Source organism: Aethina tumida, chromosome 5, assembly GCF_024364675.1.
Source record: "Aethina tumida isolate Nest 87 chromosome 5, icAetTumi1.1, whole genome shotgun sequence".
In the NCBI taxonomy this organism is placed as follows: Eukaryota; Metazoa; Arthropoda; class Insecta; order Coleoptera; family Nitidulidae; genus Aethina; species Aethina tumida.
The window spans coordinates 2,454,826-2,482,005 of record NC_065439.1 but is presented as its reverse complement, the minus strand read 5'-3'; the positions used below and the strand labels follow the sequence as shown (position 1 = coordinate 2,482,005).

General features: G+C 27.8%; 1 protein-coding gene across 1 annotated transcript in view; it reads left to right on the top strand.

Moving 5' to 3' along the window:
* LOC109601030 (metabotropic glutamate receptor 2) overlaps positions 1 to 27,180 on the top strand; it is a 235,979-nt gene that overhangs the window by 165,703 nt on the left and 43,096 nt on the right. Inside the window, exons 4-5 of the mRNA XM_049967446.1 lie at positions 12,248 to 12,392; positions 24,941 to 25,192. Coding sequence (XP_049823403.1) covers positions 12,248 to 12,392; positions 24,941 to 25,192 — 397 coding nt within the window. The remainder of the gene's footprint in view (positions 1 to 12,247; positions 12,393 to 24,940; positions 25,193 to 27,180) is intronic.

Here is a 27,180-nt window from a genome sequence, read left to right as displayed (position 1 = left end):
TTTATATTAGTTTATTCTCACTAACTGAAAAGTTAAAGGTATAAATATGTTTTTCACTTTTATTAAATTTATTTTCATTATTATCAAAATAAATATTTTGTTTGGTACAAGTTATTTAATAATTATATTTTTATAAATTTATTAGTTATTTTTAATAATATTTTACGTCATTTTTTTCAATATTTGTCAATTATTTTATTTTTATTTATATTAGTTTATTCTCGCTAATTAAAAAGTTAAAGGTATAAGTCTGTTTTTCGTTTTAATTAAATTTATTCTCGTTATTATCAAAATAAATATTTTATTTGGACGAGTTATTTAATAATTATACTTTATAACTTTATTAATTATTTTTAACAATATTTTACGTCAATTTTTTTTCAATATTTATCAATTATTTTATTCGTATTTAAATTAATTTATTCTCAGTAACTGAAAAGTTATAGTCATAAGTCTGTTTTTCATTTTTATTAAATTTATTCTCATTATTATCAGAATAAATATTTTATTTGGACAAATTATTTAATAATTATATTTTAATATATTTATTAATTATTTGTAATAATATTTTAGGTCAATTTTTTTTCAATATTTATCAATTATTTTATTCGTATTTAAATTAATTTATTCTCAGTAACTGAAAAGTTACAGTTATAAGACTGTTTTTCATTTTTATTAAATTTATTCTCATTATTATCAGAATAAATATTTTATTTGGACAAATTATATAATAATTATATTTTAATATATTTATTAATTATTTGTAATAATATTTTACGTCAATTTTTTTTTTAATATTTATCAATTATTTTATTCTTATTTATATTAGTTTATTCTCACTAATTAAAAAGTTAAAGGTATAAGTCTGTTTTTCATTTTAATTAAATTTATTCTCGTTATTATCAAAATAAATATTTTATTTGGACGAGTTATTTAATAATTATATTTTATAACTTTATTAATTATTTTTAACAATATTTTACGTCAATTTTTTTTCAATATTTATCAATTATTTTATTTGTATTTAAATTAATTTACTCTCAGTAACTGAAAAGTTATAGTTATAAGTCTGTTTTTCATTTTTATTAAATTTATTCTCATTATTATCAGAATAAATATTTTATTTGGACAAATTATTTAATAATTATATTTCAATATATTTATTAATTATTTGTAATAATATTTTACGTCATTTTTTTTAATATTTATCAATTATTTTATTCTTATTTATATTAGTTTATTCTCACTAATTAAAAAGTTAAAGGTATAAGTCTGTTTTTTATTTTAATTAAATTTATTCTCGTTATTAGCAAAATAAATATTTTATTTGGAGAAGTTATTTAATAATTATATTTTTATAAATTTATTAATTATTTTTAATAATATTTTACGTCAATTTTTTTCAATATTTATCAATTATTTTATTCGTATTTAAATTAGTTTATTCTCACTAACTGAAAAATTAAAGGTATAAATCTGTTTTTCATTTTTATTAAATTTATTCTCATTATTATCAAATAAATATTTTGTTTGGACAAGTTATTTAATAATTATATTTTTATAAACTTATTAATTATTTTTAACAATATTTATTAATTATTTTATTCGTATTTAAATTAGTTTATTCTCACTAACTGAAAAGTTAAAGGTATAGATCTATTTTTCATTTTTATTAAATTTATTCTCATTATTATCAAAATAAATATTTTGTTTGGACAAATTATTTAAAAATTATACTGTTACAAATTTCGTTAATTTTTTTAATTATTATTTTTGTCATTTAATTTTTTTTCAATGTTTATATTTACATTTTTTAATAATTTCTAACAGTAAGTTATCGTAAATAAATCTGTTTTTCATTTTAATAAATTTTATTCTATAATATTATAATCAGAATAAAAAGTTTTTCTAAAAATAAGCTTTTCAGATTTATGACAATAATTTTTATTGGTTCATTATTCATGAACTTTAAAAAGTTGAACCTGCTTTTATTACATATTTATTTAACCGAAACGATTTCGAGGGCGACACAAGGACCCCTCCGGACCTCTAAAAAAATTACCATAAAAACAACATGCATAACACCTCCCTTTATTGGAGTACTGTATTTTCACTGTTATTGAAATAAGAATAAAAAAAAAACTTTTCCTCCCACACCTTAACAAAAAAAATGCCTCCATTATTAATTTATCTCCTCGACGTTCAATTTTTTTCCTTCCTTTCACCATCACCGAATCAAATGACATTAAAATTGTGAATGAATAATAATAATAATAATACAGTTTCTGCTTAACTTTTTTGGTGACGAATTAAATCTTCGGTTATTCTTTCGGCAAATATCGAAAACTTCGAATCTGAATTGCAAATGTGGGACGTAAAAAAAAACACCATTGTACGATTCCTGACTTTTCTTTATCCGGCAGTAATAAGTGTTTTCTTCTATTAGACTTTCTAATTCGGCCGTAATAAATTAAATTAACGCGAGTCTAGGTATTTTACATATCAAAAGTGACTGAAAAGGGAGCCACTCAAATTGCCTCCATTGTTATATTTGGAGGCATAAAAAGGGGGCAAATAAATCTGAATAAAATTGAACTTGAAACCGTTTACTTATGCAAATTTGCCTCGGGTAAATAACGAGAAACAGTCCTACGAAAATGAGGGGGGCGGGGGGGCGCAAAAAACTTCGTTTTCGGGGCCAGTTTAATTCCGGGACATTTGAATGTTTCGATTGAAACTCTCGGTGCTGGTCCTGTTTAGCAATTAGGTGGACCTGGACCTCCATGAATTCCTGAGGAGCTTCGAGGAGGGCCGTGCACAATGTTTCCGTTGTTAATGGCACTGTTTGTACAGTGTTTGCTGGCAATATTAATGTTTATTTAAGGCGTATGGGACTGTACAATAGTATTGGTGTTGACCAAATTCAATTAATCATGATCAAACATAACCCATCTTGAATATTACCAAATTTAATTAATTATATTGTTTCTAAATATTATTAATTATATAATAATAGTTTAACATAAACAAAACAATACGGGTACATTCACTTTAAAATCAAATGTATAGAACTGAATTGAGCAATTATTTAATTCCTTATTAATGTGACTTTTAAAAATTAATTATGGTACATTTTCATAAATAAAATATATTATAATATTGTTTAGAACTATTTTTAGTCCTCTTAAAATTTGATAATTACTTTCATATGAAAGCTTATAAAAGTATTACTGTTAATGAGGCTTTTAAAAATTACTCATGGAATATTTCTAATAAATTTTATTATGTTGTTTAAAACTATTTTTAGACCTCTTAAAATTTGATAATTACTCTCATATGAAAGCTTATAAAAGTACTATTATTAATGAGGTTTTTAAAAATTCCTCATGGAATATTTCTAATAAATTTTATTATGTTGTTTAAAACTATTTTTAGACCTCTTAAAATTTGATAATTACTCTCATATAAAAGCTTATAAAAGTATTACTGTTAATGAGGCTTTTAAAAATTACTCATGGAATATTTCTAATAAATTTTATTACATTGTTTAAAACTATTTTAGACCTCATAAATTTCATAATTACTCTCATATAAAAGATTATAAAAGTACTATTATTAATGAGGCTTTTAAAAATTTCACATGGAATATTTCTAATAAATTTTATTATATTGTTTAAAACTATTTTTAGACCTCTTCAAATTTAATAATTACTCTCATATGAAAGTTTATAAAAGTACTAATATTAATGAGGCTTTTAAAAATTACTCATGGAATATTTCTAATAAATTTTGTTACATTCTTTAAAACTATTTGAGACCTCTTAAAATTTGATAATTACTTTCATATGAAAGTTTATAAAAGTACTAATATTAATGAGGTTTTTAAAAATTACTCATGGAATATTTTTAATAAATTTTATTATATTATTTAAAACTATTTTAGATCTTAAAATTTGGTAATTACTCTCATGTAAAAGCTTATAAAAGTACTATTATTAATGAGGTTTTTAAAAATTACTCATGGAATATTTTTAATAAATTTTATTATATTGTTTAAAACTATTTTAGACCTCTTAAAATTTGATAATTACTCTCATATGAAAGCTTATAAAAGTACTATTATTAATGAGGCTTTTAAAAATTACTCATGGAATATTTCTAATAAATTTTATTATGTTGTTTAAAACTATTTTTAGACCTCTAAAAATTTGATAATTACTCTCATGTAAAAGCTTATAAAGGTATTATTATTAATGAGGCTTTTAAAAATTACTCATGGAATATTTCTAATAAATTTTATTATATTGTTTAAAACTATTTTAGACCTATTAAAATTTGATAATTACTCTCATATAAAAGCTTATAAAAGTACTATTATTAATGAGGTTTTTAAAAATTACTCATGGAATATTTTTAATAAATTTTATTATATTGTTTAAAACTATTTTAGATCTCTTAAAATTTGATAATTACTCTCATGTAAAAGCTTATAAAGGTATTATTATTAATGAGGCTTTTAAAAATTACTCATGGAATATTTCTAATAAATTTTATTATATTGTTTAAAACTATTTTAGACCTATTAAAATTTGATAATTACTCTCATATAAAAGCTTATAAAAGTACTATTATTAATGAGGTTTTTAAAAATTACTCATGGAATATTTTTAATAAATTTTATTATATTGTTTAAAACTATTTTAGACCTCTTAAAATTTAATAATTACTCTCATATAAATGATTATAAAGGTACTATTATTAATGAAGCTTTTAAAAATTACTCATGGAATATTTCTAATAAATTTCATTACATTGTTTAAAACTATTTTTAGTCCTCTTAAAATTAGATAATTATTCTTATATAAAAGCTTACAAAAGTACTATTATTAATGAGGATTTTGAAAATTACTGATGGAACATTTATAAAAAATTTTAAAATAATTACTTTCAACATTTCTAAAAACATATTATAATATTGTTTAAAACTATTTTAGATCCCTTAAAATTTGATTGGATTAATTTTCATATAAAAGCTAGAGAATAATTTTTAAAGTACTATTATTAATGAGGGTTTCAAAAATTACTTATGGAACATTTCTAAAAAATATTATACCATTGATTAAAACTGACTTTAAGTTTCTTAATATTTAATATAAATGGTTCTAATATAACAGTTTAAAAATAAATATTACTGAGGTTTTTGTAAGTTTAATGACTTTATTAATGTGTATTTTTTGAAAGTTACTCATGGGGCATGTTTCAGCTCCATCAATGTGCATAATAATTGTATTTGAATCTAAAGAATCATTACTTAAGGTTATTAATTAAATAATTGTCTGGTTAAACCCATTTTTTTTCCTTCACACTAACGCATAAATTCTGCCGGAAGTGGCCCAACACCGGAATCGTGTCGGTGTTAACGAAACAATCGGGCCATGTCCGGCGTTAACGAATGCCCGTCACACAAAAAGGAAATTCGCACTTCCATGCCCCGCAGTCGGGCCATTTTCGCGTACGTGACCAAAAAACGTCGCCCCGGTGGTCGAAACAAAAAGTCTCCGGGGGTGGGCCGGTCTATCTAATTGCCACGGACCCGTGTAATTTGCGGCAAAAACATTTTTATTTCAACACTGATTTTGATTTATTTGTGGATTTGTGTGGTAAGTGTGGAGGGTTGTACTGGAAATATTTTTATAAACATTATGAAATGTCGGATTAATCGTAGATTATTATACAATTCAACGGGGATTACGTTCAAAAATACGAAACAGTTCGAATTACAACGAGGATTAAGGTGTTTTTTGTTTGGGGGGCACTTAAAAACAGAAAATTCATTTGTGTACCATAATGTGCATTTCAAAATTGAATGGATCCATTGTTTATTCAGCTGAAAATAAAATGCGTTTTGTCTCAATTTCGGACGCTAAATTTTTCCAGTAATTTCATAACTGCACAACAGGAATAATTAAACAACAATTAAACCCCAAAATAAAGCACAAAGAGGAAAAAAACTATCGCGTTAATACTAAATAAAATACATATATAGTACGTAATTTGTTCGACGTGCAAACCGATAAAATCAAATGTTAAATTTTATTAAACTAAAACACGATCGAAGTAACAGGTAATCGCCTGACTTTCCCAAATGAAAACCAAACAAACCGGCGGCAAATTAATTCGTCATGTCGATTTCCATGTGACCGAGAATGGGACTTTCGAAAGAAAAAGTAATTACGGTTTACGAACTCTTTTTTCCTGCGACGTTTCTTTATCTCGTTCGTGCTTTGATACCCGGCAAAATCTGGAGACATGTTTCGACGGAATGTGATTATTTTTTGCCATTCGAAGCCCCAAAGTTAAGCCTGAACTTGTTTATACAAACGCTGGAGGTCCCAAAATTGATCACCCTAGACAACAACAAGCGTGACAAAGAGTTCAATTTTAAATCGATCAATATTACATTAAGCGGTTGCATAAAGTGGCCATTTGTACATTTGTTTTTACTAACTCATCAGGAGGTGCAATTTAATTGCGAATTTTCTTTACAAAGATGTTCAGTTAAAAGGTTCTTAATAACCCGAAAGGATATTGAAAAAAAGCAATTCAAATAATGTATCCAAGAATCCAATTTACCAGATGTAATCCAACCCACAGCCACCCACGTAATGGGAATCCGCAGTTTTTGATACTTGAAACCAGTTAATTTCAAATACTTTACGAGTAATATCAATTGGAAATCAATTAATGGAACCAAAACTGTTATCACCTTATGAAATGGTGAAACAACTTTCAAACAACTTTCAAACAACTTTCAAACAATTTTCAAACAACTTTTAAACAACAACTTTGGAACTTTGAAACTTTGGAGCTTTGAAACTGTGAAACTTTGAAACTTTGAAACTTTAAAACTTTGAAACTTTGAAACTTTGAAACTTTGAAACTTTGAAACTTTGAAACTTTGAAACTTTGAAACTTTGAAACTTTGAAACTTTGAAACTTTGAAACTTTGAAACTTTGAAACTTTGAAACTTTGAGACTTTGAAACTTTGAAACTTTGAAACTTTGAAACTTTGAAACTCTGAAACTCTGCAACTTTGATAATAACTTTGAAACTTTAAAACTCTGAAACTTTGAAATCTTGAAATCTTGAAACCTTGAAACTTTGAAACTTGAAACTTGAAACTTTGAAACTTTGAAACTTTGAAACTTTGAAACTTTGAAACTTTGAAACTTTGAAACTTTAAAACTTTGAAACTTTGAAACTTTGAAACTTTGAAACTTTGAAACTTTGAAACTTTGAAACTTTGAAACTTTGAAACTTTGAAACTTTGAAACTTTGAAACTTTGAAACTTTGAAACTTTGAAACTTTGAAACTTTGAGACTTTGAAACTTTGAAACTTTGAAACTTTGAAACTTTGAAACTTTGAAACTCTGAAACTCTGCAACTTTGATAATAACTTTGAAACTTTAAAACTCTGAAACTTTGAAATCTTGAAATCTTGAAACCTTGAAACTTTGAAACTTGAAACTTGAAACTTTGAAACTTTGAAACTTTGAAACTTTGAAACTTTGAAACTTTGAAACTTTGAAACTTTGAAACTTTGAAACTTTGAAACTTTGAAACTTTGAAACTTTGAAACTTTGAAACTTTGAAACTTTGAAACTTTGAAACTTTGAAACTTTGAAACTTTGAAACTTTGAAACTTAAAACTTGAAACTTGATACTTTGGTACTTTGGTACTTTGAAACTTTGAAATTTTAAAATTTTGAAACTTTGAAACTTTGAAACTTTGAAACTCTGAAACTCTGCAACTTTGATAATAACTTTGAAACTTTAAAACTCTGAAACTTTGAAATCTTGAAATCTTGAAACCTTGAAACTTTGAAACTTGAAACTTTGAAACTTGAAACTTGAAACTTTGAAACTTTGAAACTTTGAAACTTTGAAACTTTGAAACTTTGAAACTTTGAAACTTTGAAACTTTGAAACTTTGAAACTTTGAAACTTTGAAACTTTGAAACTTTGAAACTTTGAAACTTTGAAACTTGAAACTTTGGTACTTTGGTACTTTAAAACTTTGAAATTTTAAAACTTTGAAACTTTGAAACTTTGAAACTTTGAAACTTTGAAACTTTGAAACTTTGAAACTTTGAAACTTTGAAACTTTGAAACTTTGAAACTTTGATAATAACTTTGAAACTTTAAAACTCTGAAACTTTGAAATCTTGAAATCTTGAAACCTTGAAACTTTGAAACTTGAAACTTTGAAACTTGAAACTTGAAACTTGAAACTTTGAAACTTTGAAACTTTGAAACTTTGAAACTTTGAAACTTTGAAACTTTGAAACTTTGAAACTTTGAAACTTTGAAACTTTGAAACTTTGAAACTTTGAAACTTTGAAACTTTGAAACTTTGAAACTTGAAACTTTGGTACTTTGGTACTTTAAAACTTTGAAATTTTAAAATTTTGAAACTTTGAAACTTTGAAACTTTGAAACTTTGAAACTTTGAAACTTTGAAACTTTGAAACTTTGAAACTTTGAAACTTTGAAACTCTGAAACTCTGCAACTTTGATAATAACTTTGAAACTTTAAAACTCTGAAACTTTGAAATCTTGAAATCTTGAAACTTTAAAATTTTGAAACTTGAAACTTGAAACTTGAAACTTTGAAACTTTGAAACTTAAAAACTTAAAAACTTAAAAACTTTGAAACTTGAAACTTGAAACTTGAAACTTGAAACTTGAAACTTAATTCTTTGGTACTTTGGTACTTTGGTACTTTGAAACTTTGAAATTTTAAAATTTTGAAACTTTGAAACTTTGAAACTTTGAAACTTTGAAACTTTGAAACTTTGAAACTTTGAAACTTTGAAACTTTGAAACTTTGAAACTTTGAAACTTTGAAACTTTGAAACTTTGAAACTTTGAAACTTTGAAACTTTGAAACTTTGAAACTTTGAAACTTTGAAACTTTGAAACTTTGAAACTTTGAAACTTTGAAACTTTGAAACTTTGAAACTTTGAAACTTTGAAACTTTGAAACTTTGAAACTTTGAAACTTTGAAACTTTGAAACTTTGAAACTTGAAACTTTGGTACTTTGGTACTTTAAAACTTTGAAATTTTAAAATTTTGAAACTTTGAAACTTTGAAACTTTGAAACTTTGAAACTTTGAAACTTTGAAACTTTGAAACTTTGAAACTTTGAAACTCTGAAACTCTGCAACTTTGATAATAACTTTGAAACTTTAAAACTCTGAAACTTTGAAATCTTGAAATCTTGAAACTTTAAAATTTTGAAACTTGAAACTTGAAACTTGAAACTTTGAAACTTTGAAACTTAAAAACTTAAAAACTTAAAAACTTTGAAACTTGAAACTTGAAACTTGAAACTTGAAACTTGAAACTTAATTCTTTGGTACTTTGGTACTTTGGTACTTTGAAACTTTGAAATTTTAAAATTTTGAAACTTTGAAACTTTGAAACTTTGAAACTTTGAAACTTTGAAACTTTGAAACTTTGAAACTTTGAAACTTTGAAACTTTGAAACTTTGAAACTTTGAAACTTTGAAACTTTGAAACTTTGAAACTTTGAAACTTTGAAACTTTGAAACTTTGAAACTTTGAAACTTTGAAACTTTGAAACTTTGAAACTTTGAAACTTTGAAACTTTGAAACTTTGAAACTTTGAAACTTTGAAACTTTGAAACTTTGAAACTTTGAAACTTTGAAACTTTGAAACTTTGAAACTTTGAAACTTTGAAACTTTGAAACTTTGAAACTTTGAAACTTTGAAACTTTGAAACTTTGAAACTTTGAAACTTTGAAACTTTGAAACTTTGAAACTTTGAAACTTTGAAACTTTGAAACTTCGAAACTTTGAAACTTTGAAACTAACTTTGATATTGTGAAGTTTTGAAACTTTGTAAAACTTTGTAAATTTTGTAAAACTTTAAAGCTCTAAAACTTAATATTTTTTAAAGCTTTTTTAAATTATTAAACTATATTCCTGTTAATTATAAAAAAAGTTGTTGAGATATAAAATTCGTGTTGTTATAAATGAAACAAAGAAGTTAAATTACATTTTAACACACTTTGATATTTAAACATGTTGTTAAAACTTATAATCGAATCAAAATGTAACGATTAAAAATAAACGGATGAAATGACAGAGTACATAATACAATAAGTTATCATCGGATTAAAACGGGCAAGTTCAGTGTCATTAAATGGTCCATGATAAATTCGCCGTGGCGGCGTAACGTTTCGCAGGACGCGGCATGATAAATTCACAAGAGTGCTCCCCGTACACCCACAGATTACAAAAGGGCCACACCGGGTCCGAACGGACATTAACCAACCTGTCACGAACACCGGCACATATTAAATATACGAAAACTTCGACCCCTCCGCGTTCTCTGTACCGATTTTTGGTCTCAATCGACAGTTTAAGGGATAGACTTTTGTGGCACTGATGCCGTTGGAAATTGAATTTTTCGTAATCGTTTTAATTCGATGGAAATCGAGTCGGGTGCACGCGTGAACGGATGATTAATTGTTTATTGTTGCAACACTTCCCCCTGAATGGAGCCACTGCTTGTTTTAAATCCATTTTCAATTGCTTGATGCATATTATTCAAGTTGAATTGATCACTTTTTGACAGTTAAATAGGAACGTTATTGTTTTCTGTTTATATATTTTTAAATTTTGTATTATTGACATTTAAAATTCAGTTGAAAATATTTTTAACAACAGGAAAAACTGATAAACACGTTTAAAAATTTTAAAAGCTGCTTTTCCTTCCCCATATGTTATGTAAAGAGTTTGAATAATTATAATCATTCTTGAAGTTATCCCAATTAAAGCTTTAAAGCCATTTAAAATGAATATTTAAAAATCTAAAATAACTTACTTACAAACTTACAAACTTACAAACTTACAAACTTACAAGCTTACAAACTTACAAATTTACAAACTTACAAACTTACAAACTTACAAACTTACAAACTTACAAACTTACAAACTTACAAACTTACAAACTTACAAACTTACAAACTTACAAACTTACAAACTTACAAACTTACAAACTTACAAACTTACAAACTTACAAACTTACAAACTTACAAACTTACAAACTTACAAACTTACAAACTTACAAACTTACAAGCTTACAAAGTTACAAACTAAAAATCTTACAAATTTACTTACAAATCTTACAAAGTTACAAACTAAAAAACTTACACACTTATAAACTTTCAAACTTACAAACTTACTTACACTTTGATATTTAAACATGTTGTTAAAACTTATAATCGAATCAAAATGTAACGATTAAAAATAAACGGATGAAATGACAGATTACATAATACAATAAGTTATCATCGGATTAAAACGGGCAAGCTTACAAACTTACAAATTTACAAACTTACAAACTTACAAACTTACAAACTTACAAACTTACAAACTTACAAACTTACAAACTTACAAACTTACAAACTTACAAACTTACAAACTTACAAACTTACAAACTTACAAACTTACAAACTTACAAACTTACAAACTTACAAACTTACAAACTTACAAACTTACAAGCTTACAAAGTTACAAACTAAAAATCTTACAAATTTACTTACAAATCTTACAAAGTTACAAACTAAAAAACTTACACACTTATGAACTTTCAAACTTACAAACTTACTTACAAACTTGCAAACTTACAAACTTGCAAACTAACAAACTTGCAAATTTTCAAACTTACAAACTTACAAACTTAGATACTCACAAACTTACATTTTTACAAACAAATTAATAAAATTATTAAAGTTATAAAATCTTATGAACTTAGCTTTAAAAATGTATAAAAATTACTAAAAAATATATGAAAATAAATTTTAAAATATAAAAATTAAGCTGAAAAACTTATTTATAGACATAAAAAATTAAATATGTTTAATTCATTCTAATGAGAAGCACCCTTGCAAATATTTAGTTGATAATTTTTACTTTTTATCAAATAACAAAGGCACTGCATAAAGGGCTAAAGAATATTTCCTGGCCGGAAAATTGCCTCAGTCAAGAGTTTCCGCTGTTTTAAACGTCATCTCTATGAAAGTTTTATTTAATTCTGATTCTTGTACTTCGTTAAGCTTTTTCCCCGGGAACCCGGAACTCCGATTTAATATCGAAGTGCCGCATCATTACGGGCAAATCCCCTTTGTGACGGTCATTTTTCCCTGTTTCAGGCTTTTGAGGAGCTCGAGGATTTACTCGGAGAGTACAACATATGTATTGCCGTTAAGGAGAAGCTCGTGAAAGACTCAGGAGTGGCCGGACAGTCGGCGTACGACAACATCGTGCAGAAACTACTCACAAAACCGAGAGCTAGAGGTAATGTTTTATTTAATTTACGTGTACAAAATATTAAATAGCCCGCATTAAATTTTAATGGGCAGGAGCTTTAATTACTTAGTTATTTTATGGGGGTACGTGAAAAGTTACCTCTTACCCTTTTAGTGTCATTAATTGTCAATTATTATGTAGTTAATTTGGAGGAACTATTATTTAAAGTGAGTGGTAAATGTGAAAATGAAGCTGACTTCTTTTCTTTGTGTCATTAAACTAAAAAACTTACAAACTTATAGACTTACAAACATATAAACTTACAAACTAACGTACAAACTTACTTTAAAAACTTACAAACTTAAAAACTTACAGTCTTTCAAACTTACAGACTTACAAACATATAAACTTACAAACTTACAAACTTACAAACTTACAAACTTACAAACTTACAAACTTATAAACTTATAAACTTATAAACTTATAAACTTATAAACTTACAAACTTACAACTCTGCAAATTTTCAAAAACTTGTAAACTTACAAAAATTAGTAAACTTATAAAAGCTTGTAAAGTTATAAAAACTTATAAACATACACATATAAAAGTATATTATATTATAAAGTTACTTAAAAACTTAAGCAAACTAGACAAACTTAAAAACTCACATACTTCCAAACTTATAGACTTACAAACACATAAACTTACAAACTAACTTACAAACTTACTTACAAATTTAGTTACGAACTTTACAAAGTTACAAAATTAAAAACTTACAACAACTTACTTAATTGTCAATTATTATGTAGTTAATTTGGAGAAACTATTATTTAAAGTGAGCGGTAAGTGTAGAAATGAAGCTGACTTTTCTTTGTGTCCTTAAACTAAAAAACTTACAAACTTATAGACTTACAAACATATAAACTTACAAACTAACGTACAAACTTACTTACTTTAAAAACTTACAGACTTTCAAACATCCAAACTTACAGACTTAAAAATATATAAACTTACAAACTAACTTACAAATTTACAGACTTACAAACTTACAAACTTATAAACTTACAAACTTACAAACTTGCAAATTTACGGACTTACAAACTTACAAACTTACAAACTTGCAAACTTACAAACTTACAAACTTACAAACTTACTTACAAACTTACTTTTAAACTTACTTACAAACTTACAAACTTACAACTCTGCAAATATTCAAAAACTTGTAAACTTATAAAAATTAGTAAACTTATAAAAACTTATAAACATACACATATAAAAAGATGTATATTATATTATAAATTTGCTTAAAAACTTACTTACAAACTTAAAATCTTATAGACTTACAAACATATAAACTTACAAACTAACTTACAAATTTAAAAAAAAAAAAACTTTACTTTAAAAACTTACAACAACAACTTACTTATTTGTCAATTATTATGTAGTTAATTTGGAGGAACTATTATTTAAAGTCAGTGGTAAATGTGGAAATAAAGCTGACTTTTCTTCGTGTCCTTAATGATATAAGTCGGCCCCAAAAAAAGCTGGAAAGCATTAAACTAAAGGCGGCAAGATTTAATAGACGAGTTGTTAAAAGATCCACGTAGTGCTTGAGATGTGAAAATTCAGTTGGACTTTCGAAATCAAGAATACACGTTGCTGCTCCGCCAAACTGGGGGCAAAACAAAAGAAAAAGCTCCGTGATGTAACTCGATAAAAATACTTAGAGGGCATAAACCATGAGGTGCTTTGATGGAATTAACGATTTTTACACTTTGAAATCCACAAAGTGACAAGCTGGCAGAAACTTAATTAAGAAATAGGTTTTCATTTTCTAGGGGCGTTTAATGTTTTAATAAAACTCCACACCGTGAAAAGCTTTAATAAAGTCGGCAGTAAATTTATTTAATTTAATTTTTCTTTGGATTCGAATGCACTTGATTTTAATGGATGTCATCCGGCACAAAATTGGCGTTTTACACTCATATATTATTCAAACTTTAAATTTAAATAAGTTTACGAAGCTTTCAAATTTGATTTGAAGTATTGAATCGTAAAAATTTTCAATTCCAGCCAAACACATAAACTTTTATCTTATCTAATTACGACTCCATCTTACGATTAATAAAAGCAATATTAAATCCATAACTCCGACGTTGCTTTCATAAAACGACGCCTTCATGTCAATTAATAATCAATTTATTATTGCAGCCACATAAACTTTAACGAACGACCCAGGAAAAAACTAAAAAGATATGTTTTAAGGAACATGCGAACGGACCATCAAGAAATGTTTAACACAGTAATGGCGTCGGTGCATTTTTCTTTGCCCTAATGTGTTAATTAAGACGACACTAATGAATTGAAAACATAAATAAGTAAGTTCAATTAAAAATTTTGGCAATGATTAATGCTGGTTTTCAATGCATACATAATTACGATGAAAATAAAATTGATGATTGTTCCTGCTGATGTGTGGTGGCTCAGCAAAGTCAAATTATAAATCAGGAGGGTGTGATAACGAGGATTTATTACCCTCGCACGTCGCCTCATACGTTGTCCTTCTGGAAATAGAACGCAAGAATAATAATATCCAAGCAGGAAGCGTTGATTAAAGTCGCAGGATCAATCAGCCCACCTTACCGGTCGGTTATTTTAAAGGACAGTCGAAACTTGAACGCAATCAACAATAAATTCAATCCACGTCGACGTGGCAGATTCAATTTTGTTTTGTTTTACGGTCCCCGCTGATGCTAAAAACCTTTAGTCCCCACCCTCTTAATTTCCTACGAAACTTTTCAGAAAATTTATGGCTCATTGAGTTTTCATAACCCCATTTCCTTAGCGTTTTTAACAACTTTCTGATTTATTCGATGGAGCCAATCATAAACGGACGGTTTATTAATATTATTGATTGGTTTTTATCTATATTGCCAATTCGTAGCGTTCGAGGGCACTTGATCTATGTAATTGGAATTGCAATAGCGATAAAAGTCACTCAAAATCATTTCAGTTCAGTTTATTTTCCCATCAAACAAAGCAAGTTTAGAAAAATCAGTAGTTACAATTTGCTGAGCGTTGAAATTACAGGATAAAAATCTTTTCTGTGGCAATGAAACGTTATCAAATCACATTTTACATAAAACATTTATAATTGATATCTGAATATTATTATTTATTGTTTATTTGAATAATTCTTTCAGCAATTGAACGAATTCAAAAAGCTCAAAGTACTAAGAAGAATTTGATGTAGAAATCTGTAACTTGCTGGGGTCTGACTATTGTCCGATAGATGGCCACGACAACGGATGTTAAATTTAATTCATACAATACGAATTTTAATTTTCCCTGTACAATAATAAAATAAAATTTAGATGAAATTATAATGACAATAAAGTTTATGTATTTTTTAAGTTTAAAAATATACTTTAAGATTACTTTACCATTAAAATTCTCATCAAACTACATTTTGCATAATAAATTTATGACAAACTTTTTTATTTAATTTATTTTAATATATTATAAATTAGGAAATAATAATTTTTTGCATTGTTTAGAAGCTCTAACTTTCGAAATTATTATTTTTTTAATTAGGTGTTGTACGAATTCAAAAAGATCAAAGTACTGAGAAGGATTTGATATAGAAACCTGTAACCTGCTGAAGTCTGGCTACTATTCAATAGATGGCGATGAGAACGAATGTTAAATTTAATTCATGCAATATATTGAGCAAATTTTAGTTTCCCATATATAATTAGAAAATAAAATGTAGATGAAATTATAATGAGAATAAAAGTCTCTCAGAATGATATTAATTTATATTATTAGTTTATACATAATTTATGTTTAAAAATGTTCTCTGTAGGAATTAAATATTACAGATTACTTCACCATTAAAATTCTCATCAAACCATATTTTGCATAATACATTTATAATTCAAATAACAGATTAATTGTTTTGACTTTTGCACAATTGCAAATGTGAGTCATAAATAAACATCAAACTGGATTAACAAATTTATTGTGAATTAATTATAAGCCGATTTGGATGTGAAGTTCCAACTAAATTTAACAATATTAACTGCTATACAAATATTTTCTAATCACTAATATAACACACATTTATATTACAGGGCTATTTATTTAATTAAAAAATTCCCTGTATAAAATAATAAAGGCACCAAAATATATTAGGCCATTAGTGTCGTAATAACGTAAGCAAATTGGTTTTGGGCAAATTAAGATAAAACTACAATCTACGATTTACCAGATAAATAAATTTATTTAATTGCCTGCGGCTTCATTGTTCGCAGGGAGTTTTATTCCGGTTATACAATTCAACTTTATGAAGTACAAAAATAGATAAACAGGAAGTTTCGAAACGGATCCGTCCCAATTGTTATATTATTCGTTATGTGAATCGTGGTTTATTTATTTAAAGGGATTTCAATACACTGTTGGTGCATCTGAAACGAATATAAATGTTATATTAAGGTCAAAATGGTCTCTCAGTTGTGCAATAATCACTAAACTCAGTAATAGAAAGCTTAAAAACAATAAGTAAACAATATAATAATATTTATTGTGTTATAATGTGTAAATAAATTATATGCATCTATTACGATAAATCAGCCTAAGTTTGATTTAATACCTGTGGATATAAATTTCGAAGGTCCGTTTAATTTTAAGGGTTACTGTTAAGTAGTTTGTGGTAAATTTAAGGCATAGTTTGGACGGTATAAATTATTATATGAAATATTTCATGGTGTTAACACTTAATTGAAGTGACTCTCAGTTTCCGGAATTTCAAATATGATCATTAATAACTCTATCCACATCTCATATTGATTTTCTAGTAATGTGGGTTATTAATTTTAATTACAACTGCAGAACTTCTAAAAAAAAATATGAAAAAGAAAATAAAGGGATGGAATTAATATGGAACTCTGTATTATCTATATTAATATTTAACTACTGTCGTAGAGATGGCGGTGCGAAATTAATTCACATTGTCTGACTGTAATAAAAGTAAAATATAATTAACATGTACATGTAATTAAATTTTAGCAAAGATAAAACAAAATAAGTTCTCTAAAATATTTATCTTTATCTTTCACACTCAAAATTATAATTTTGTGATGAAGTTAATTCTAGATTATATAAATTGTTTAAAACAAAATCGATGGTTACTTTTTGTTTAACAACTATTGAATAATGCTTTCAACAATCATAAAATAACTAACAGTAATGAGAAGGATTTAATACAGAAACCTGTAAGTTGCTTAGGTGTGGCTATTGTCCAAGAGATGGCACTGGTACTTAATTCAAGTAAAATTTCGTTTTCCATAACTAATAAGTAAATTAAATTCTTTAATGTGTTAAGTTTGCAAATAAATAGACTTATCTGTGTTCTTTTTTGGTGCAGTAGTTGCTGCAAAGTGTATTTACGACATTGAGGTTCTAAAATCCTTTGTGATTGATGTAGTTTCTCAACTAATTGAATGTTGTTAAAGCCTTGGAGTAAACCCAAGACAATTTATAAAGTTCCACGTACAGATAGACAAAATTGAACTTATTTACGACTTAATAAAATTATGAAATACGGTTAATTTCATTTTGAATTAATGAGATAAACGATGCGACATTTTCAGTTTTTTTTCTTCCTTTCGTCCGACGCCATAAATAACATTTAATGCCGGTTTAACCCATTGTTCGAACGAAAAATTTTTAATTCATTACGACGATGTGGCCTACCCATTTCATTTGAGACCGAATTTAATTATCTCCAGTTTTAAAATGGCACAAATTTACGATAAATTTTTAATGTTTTTATTTCCTTTACATTGTACAACTGGTCGAGCAAAGTGGAGATTTCTTTTTGTAATTTAAGTTTAATAGAGGTTTTTTTACTCACTGGTTGATGGATGAGCAACATCCTTATTTCCAATTAGTGTTTTTCCCACAAACAATCTATAACCTTGTGTTTCTACAAAATTATATAAAGAACTTAATTATTATATGTAGTACCCTGATGGAACGTTTCTTCTTGTTCTTCACTACACACATTAATAATTAATATTAATTGTGACTGAAGTTGTTAATCAAAATAATTTCGTCTGATTCTGATGTGTTTTAAATTACACACAAGACTGATCAACTAATTTGATTGATGAATTAATCCGACAATTAATATTTTTCCTTTAAACCAACCAAATTTTTCATCCCCCTTTTTTATTATTTGACTTCAAATTAACACGAGAGATTAGCCACGAACGTTATCGTAAAAATTCACGCTTCACCCCCAACGAAAAATGGCTTTACCACCCTCCCAAAAACGAATGATTTTCGAAATTAATTCAAACGGACGGTTATTAATTAGGGGCATGCCCCACTATCGTTTCCAGTGACCACCTACCCGCACCCGGGGGTATTAGTAACCGTAAACAGTATAAGTACACGTGTAAATAAGGGATGAGGCATTTAATTATGCAAATACGTTTTGTACTGGATCATTTGTGTATCCCTTGAGTAATGGCAATGGATCACGTCCAAACAACCCCTAAAAAGGACAAAAGATAATCCATGACCTTTTTTTCTAAAAAAAAAAATCAATTAGTTGTTGAAATATTTTATTTATTGCTATTGAAATAATTAATTAAGGGTGATCTCATAAAAAATAATTACTTTAAGCTTTAAAGCTCTCGAAACGTCGGAAAGTTAATCCTTTATTTTATTTATTTAAGCCTCACAATCAAATCACTGAAAGCCTTCTCCCCCAAAGGAGAATCATATCGAAATAATTTAATTAGATGAACGCCTAATGAGAAAAACTTGTTTTCCGAATACGTTCGCCAGTCAACTCTAATTTCGACGTTTAATGAATTGAGGGCTGACGTAGAATCCTTTGTGCACGACGTACAGATAAAAAGGAGTTGCAGGAACTAAATCGCCTTGTGACCTGTTTTAAATATTACTCCGGAGTTTACTGGATGATCAAAAATCGTTTAACGACGACGGAAATCGTCGAGGACACCCCTTAACGTTTACCTCTTGTTTTTTATACACCGACGAACCGACGGTTGCAGGCAATTCCCTCAGTGCTGTAAACCGCAGGAAGAACATCCTGAGATGCGTTTATTACGCCGTTCCCGTCCGGGGAATGACCCGACGGGACCGGAAACGGCAACAATTTAAATAAAATATTAAAGAGGCTGCGGTGATTTCTTATGGGTCGGGGATAGTTTTGTCGACTTTACGCTTCACCCTAGTTTATTGGAGATTACAGCTTTGGACGTCCGTTCTCGTAAATTTCATCGACAAACTTTTATTGAGTTAGACTTGGTTTTATATTATTCAGGTCAGAAGTTGTAAGTTATCTTATCATATTCTTATTTTCACTTAATTTATACGTTTGACTTAGCTATGATTCACAGGGAACAATAAACCCATCTAAGAATTAATTAAGTTAAGGAATAATAGACACACATGGACATATGCTGAGCTAGTTCTTCACCACATTCTGAAGAATTTGTCTTTCCATTCTTCTGAGGCAGCCCTAGAGTGCCAGAAGACCAAAAGACACATCATCAAGTTGTATTATCTTTTTGAGTATCGCTATTTGTGGATAGATGGCCCTACAATGTATATTAATACCTAATTTATGAATTTGTCAAACTTTTTAGTAATAAAATATTTTTTCTTTGAGTATTTAAATAAAATATTAAAGAGACTTTGGTCATCATCCACCGCTGAAGAAGTCGTCAGTGAGAAACCTCTTAAAGGAGTCCTCAGAATTATTTCCATCTACTTCCAATATTATATTATTACTGTACTGAAAAAAAGAGACGTGAGATATTATAGACACCAAGGTACATATTCTAAGACAGTTCTTTAGAAGAAATACCCTTTGTATTTTCCACTGAGAAAATAATATATAGAATAATATATAGAAGAATAAAGATATATTTTTATTTATAACGGTTTTATTTATATAAATGGTCTATCCAAAAATAGTCATACTCAAAAAGATAATGCAACTTTCTAGATTTACTTCAAAAACCAAGTACCAAGTTGATAATACAGTTTTCTATATTTATCTCTTCTGTTAAGTATTGATAGTGCCATCTATCCAAAAATAGCCATACTCAAGAAGATAAGTTTCAGAAGTCACACATTTATTTCCTTTCTTTTTCTAATAAACATTTAATTTATCATATTTTGTTAAAAAACAAGAAAGAATGAAATGTATTGACAAAACACATTAATCTATCTAAAAATAGCCATACTCAAGAAGAGGATAATACATTCTATATTTATTTCTTCTCTTCTTCTTTCTATATAAGAATCCAAGATAAAATGAAATTTATTGTGTTCCTAATATATTATTATGTGAAAATAGCAGCCATTGTGGGTTGTTTGAAGATGGTACATCATCATCTTCAACAGAAGAGACAGACAGTGAAGTAGATTTAACAATTCCTGAACGCTTTAGCCTGAATCTGACCTAAATGGTGTTAAGTTGGTTGCCGCCAAACTGGTTGTCACTTTTAAATTTAATTATAAAGGTATATTTTTATTTATAACGTTTTTATCTAAAAAAAAGCTTAGAGTTTTAAATTTCCAATTGAACACTTTGAAACAAAATAAACATAAAATGCAAAAGAGAAGAAATAAATATAGAAATCTGTATTATCCAATTGGTATCGCTATTTATGGATAGATGGCCCTACAATGTATATTAATACTTAATTTATGAATTTGAATATTTTTTCTTTGAGATATTATTTCGTAATTTATTATAAAAGTTTACTTGACTTTATTATTTCTGAATTTTAAACAGTATCTATTATAATTTATTTTATTTATATTAAATATTTTCTTGTTAGTCACGCAAATAATTAAATAACCCAATTAATAAAAGCTCTTAGATAGTTAATTATAAACAATAGAGAAAAACAGAGCCTCACGCGACACAAAATAATACCGTAAAACCCTGAACAATCTTTTTTTTTACGTGCCGGGTGTATTTATTCTAATTAGCTTCTTAATTAAATCGCAAAAAGGTGCCAGGCCCGTTTCTCCTTCTGTGCCCGACTGCCGATTTAATAAGCGCGACAGGTGAAAAAACTTTTTGTGTACGTGTGCATGATTTATATTTATAAATTTTTTAATTTAGAAATACGCCCACGCCACAAAGGCGCGGAGCGAATTCGTCTTTGGCATTGTCGATTTGTTTCGTTAAATAATCCCGAGACGCCGTTTACAATTTAAAAAATTGCTCCGAAACCGCCGACGGATTTAGGTGGGGTGTAATTTGATCACTTGTTCGCCTAATTAAATTTACGAACAGTGAGAGCTTTTTAAATCGGGGATTTATTAAATTTTAATCCCCGTTATTTTTTTTAAGGTAAACAAAAGAATAATAAGACAATTAAATTTTGTTTACTTTTTAGGTAAATTGAAATACATTAATATTTAACGCTTCGTGACATTATGTAATTGTAATAAAGTTGTTGAATGTCAAGATATTCATCATGTTAAGTACATAATTGTCAGCATATCGATTTTCTGATATTATTTCAGTCAACAGCCGAGTACTGAAGAGCAAATTTCCAAAAAAACTACAACTACAATATTTGCAGAACACACAGACTTAATGAGGAATAAATTTTCTATCTAAAACTCGAAATCGTAAGGCAAACAAATTGAATTACCACTCGTCAAACATATGTACGTAGCATGAACTCCATTAATTAATACTTGATGGCTTATCGGAAAGCTGCGTCGAGACGACCCAATCGATTTAAAGTCTTAGATAAATAAAATTATTATCGTTTTTTATTGTTGTTTACTAAAAAACGTCATTAAGGGCCTTATCTCGTCCATAAACTGGATATCTTGCATTTCGTCCCTTTTTTTATTATTATTTTCTCCCGTCAAGGAAACATTTCAGATTTAACTGAACCTGTAAAAAAGCAGATTTATATGTAATAAAAGTAAGTTTAAAGCGACAAATGATGCAGCAAAAAACGGATGGCTTCCTGTTTCGGGGGCCTATGGGTTCCTGCTGCATATCCTTAACTCATAAAAAAGATAAACAGGACGAGGATTTGCATTTTATGTTTATTTTGTTTCAAAGTGTTCAATTGGAAATTTAAACCTCTAAGCTTTTTTTAGATAAAAACGTTATAAATAAAAATATACATTTATACTTAAATTTAAAAGTGACAACCAGTTTGGCGGCAACCAACTCAACACCATTTAGGTCAGATTCAGGTTAAAACGTTTAGGAATTGTTAAATCTACTTCACTGTCTGACTCTTCTGTTGAAGATGATGATGTACCAATCTTTAAATAACCCACAAAGGATGTTTTTCCCTCATTTTCTGCTATTTTCACATAATAATATATTAGGAAAACATATTTTGCCATTTTATCTTGGATTCTTATATAGAAAGAAGAAGAGAAAGAATGTTTATCAGATAAAGAGAAGAAATAAACATAGAAAGCTGTATTATCTACTTGGTATGGCTTTTGAAGTAAGTCTAGAAAGCTGTATTACCTTTTTGAGTATCGCTATTTATGAATTTTGTTATTTAAGCAAAAAGAAAATTTATATTATATATTAGGAAGTATGTTTCGTCAATACTTTGCATTCTTTCTTGTTTTTTAACAACAATATGATAAATTAAATGATTATTAAAGAAAGAGAAGAAATAAATATGGAAATCTGTATTATCCACTTGTCTGTGGCTTCTAAAGCAAATATATGTATTATCTTCTTGAGTATGGCTATTTTTGGATAGATGGCACTACCCATACATAACATAAATACAACATAACAATTTTTTGATAGAAAATTTGCTATTATATATTTCTAATAGAATGATGTTATAAATAAAAATATACCTTTATTCTTCTTATATTTAAAAATGACAGCAATTTTGGTGGCAACCAACACAACATCATTGAAGTCATCCTTTGGAACATTCAGATTCAGGCTCTTACTGGTTAAAACGTAGTTAAATCTAATTCACTGTGGGTCTCTTCTGGTGAGGATGATGATTTACCCTCTTCAAACAAACCACAAAGGATTGTTGAAGAATGGAATGGAAATTTCTTAAGAATGTAGTTAGAAGAACTAATATTACTTAGACCTTTCATTGGTTTATTGTGGATATTATTGAAAAATAACAACAGTTATTGTCCCTAAGAAAACATGAACTTTATTCATACATATTGTGATTAATGTGCCCGAACAAAAGTAAACACCTCCAACGTACATGAATTATTTATAAAGTGTAACGTATATGCAACCAAACAAACGTACTTCCCAAGAAAACTACCCGACTTAAGCAAACGCAAAACGCTCATAAATAAGACAACAGGATAATGCAACATAAAGAGACTGCAGTCATCCGCCCTTGTCACAACAACTAACAAAAACAAGAATTCTAAAAACGATTCACTTCAAACACAATTCTCGGTTGAGGCTCCGAAGTTTTTCAATTCTTGAAAAGCGAAAGTACACATTGCATCTGCGAGTTTAATCAATCGATGCCTGAAGCCGCCTGAAATTTCATAACGGCACAGCATATAATAATGGCAATTGGGTTGGTAATAAGGGCATTATACGAGACGAGGGGGCAATTTTTTTGACGCCACTCAATCATCAATTTAATGCTGCTTTGTGGATTTTAATCTTGCATCTAAATTACAGGAATTTGTGTACGAAATTAATTACTGAAAAATATCGGTGGGTATTCCCGAATTAATCAGTATAAAAATGTCGTTAATGTCTCTATTAAATGGCTTTCAGCGGTTAACTAAAATTAACCTGACAAATTGAGGATTCGCCCAAGGGAATTCAAGACTTTGATCACATACCGCTTGTGGGCGGTTGGCCCTTTGTACTAATGCAAATGTTGTGTCCAGTTTATGTCAACATTATTTTGTTTATAATCACCGGAATGTGTAAATGTTTGCGAGTGAAGATTACATGTATATGTTTAATTATACCTATCCTGAATATTTTCAGTCAGTTTTAGTCTAATTAAACTGGAGTTAACATGTTTCTTTTAAATCTTTAAAGAGTGAGAAGAAATAAATGTAGAAATCTGTATTAGGATAGGTGGCTCTATCAACGTATGTCTGTGGAATCACTGCCTGTTTAAGGTAGGCAACCCAGGGTGCATAAGAGTAAGTCAAAGAAGAATAAGACTATAAAAAACAAAAATAATATAACCTACAGATATTTTTTTCTGTATTTTTACATGTGTATGTTTAATTATACCTAACCTGAACACTTTCAGTCAGTTTTAATCTAACTAAACTGGGTTTAACATGTTTCTTTTAAATCTTTAAAGAGTGAGAAGAAATAAATGTAGAAAACTGTATTAGGATAGGTGGCACTATCAACGTATGTCCATGGGATCACTGCCTGCCTAAGGTAGGCAACCCAGACTGCATAAGAGTAAGTCAAAGAAGAATATGACTATAAAAAACAAAAATAATATAACCTACAGCTGTTTTTTTCTGTATTTTTAATGCTTTTTAAAAAAAAAAAATATTAAAATATTATTTTCTCCTTATTTCAGGTTGTATAATCTTCGGATCGGACCAGGAGGTCGCCGAGCTGATGAAGGCGGTGCGTCGCAGCAACGCGACCGGCCTGTTCTCCTGGATCGGTTCGGACGGCTGGAGCGCCCGTTCCCTCGTTTCGGACGGGAACGAGGCGGAGGTGGAGGGCACCCTGTCCGTTCAGCCGCAGGCCAATCCGGTCAAGGGGTTCAAGGACTACTTTCTCGCTTTGAACGTGGAGAACAATCCGCGTAATCCGTGGTTTGTTGGTGAGTTTTTTGTCGCGCTGCCAAAAAACTTTTTAAGGACAAATTTATTGTAACAATTTTATACATTTTGTCTATTTTGTTGAAAAATAATCTGTTTCATTAAAAATACAAATAGAATTTTTAAATAAATGCAAATTTAAGCCACATATCCATGAATATGGAAATGCAATAGACAATTAATTATTCAAATTCATTTAGCAAACAATGAGAAAAATATACTCTTGTTTTAAAAAATTAATTTATTGTCTGTCATAAAACATTGTATTGTAAATTGAAATAAATTGAAACGCACCGCCATTATAAATTTTAAAAACGAAAAATGTGTAAACCTTTCATGAATATTTGCTGCTTTTGTCAGTGCGTGTTATTTTAGCTGAACCAACATTTTGATATTTGTTCATAGAAGTATTAAACATTTAGTGATCTAATGCAGTTTATCAAAATTTAATTCAAAAATTAACAAGTAATTAATTTGTTTTTCCCTCATTTTCTGATATCTTCACATAATAATATATTAGGAAAACATTTTTTGCTAATAAATATTATTTTATTTTGGATTCTTATATAGAAGTAAGAAGAGAAAGAATGTTTATTAGATAAAGAGAAGAAAGAAATATAGAAAGCTGTATTTTTTTCTTGAGTATGGCTATTTTTGGATAGATGGCCCTACTAAACCACAACAAAAATACAAAATAAAATAAAACAATTTTTTGTTATTTAATTAAAACAAAAGATATTTGTTAATACATTTCATTCTTTCTTTATTTTTAACGTAAATATGATAAATTAAATATTTGTCAGAGAAAGAGAAGAAATAAATATGGAAATCTGTATATGGACTTGTCTGTGGCTTCTGAAGTAAATGTAGAAACATTATCTTTTCGAGCATGGCTATTTTCGTATAGATGGCACTACCAATACATGACTAAAATACAAAATAAAATTTAACAATTTGTTTTTGTATATCCATTAAATATAAACGAAAGAGTATAACTTATTCCCATTATTATTAAATTAAATCGCAGTAAAAATATTAAAAATTATTGAAGAATGTAAAAATATTTCCTTTTAATATTATCAATAGCAACTTTTTTCTCTCATATAACTTTGTGTAGGTGAAAAGAAATTTCTTTTATTTAACTAAGTTGACAAGAATTTTTGATGTGTACTCAATTCAATTTATTTAACATGGCAAATATAACTTCATGCTTTCACTAAGAAGGCATTGTTATGACGAAAATCAATTCAAAGTCGCCTTATACTTATTACAATCGTATTTATTTCAAACTACAATGCTTTTGAAATAAACTTTGCTAATGATAAGAAAAGAAATAAAAATTACATTTCAAAGCGGATCGAGAAATATTAGTTAGTGAATTAATTCATCAATTAAAAACGATAGTCGGATAAAATCAGTTGATTTTATACTAAAATCCTAAATTAAAGGGGTTTATTAATTTTGCATTTTGATCCTTTGTTTGGGGAGTTACCATTTTCCAAACGTTACATTTCCAGTAATTAAATATCTATTCACAGAAACATTTACACGAACAATATTGAAGCCGGACTTGTTTATTATGCAAATATAGGCAAAAATTTATTACACATTGAAATTCACGTTATGAATATCATTTTATTCCCACCGACATCTCTTCATTCAAAAGGTCGAGCGTGGCGCAATAATTGAAATGGACCTAAAACCGAATTGTTTGTCATTGAAACTGGCAGGATCCGTTTTGTGTGCGGCTAACCGAATTGTTGCGTTTAACGTGAGGGATGTATTGCTGGGAAATTGCATTTTTCCGGCGAAATTGAAACGCTATTGCACAATTGATCTGTCGCAATAATATGCTTGCTGATACAAAGAGTTTGGCAGTCGTCTTTTTATTTATTTTCCCTTTTGTTTTTCCAGTTTTCACCAGTTTACAGATTTCCCTTTCCCTACAAGCAGAAAATGTTGTAGAATTGCATCAAAAAATAAAATATAT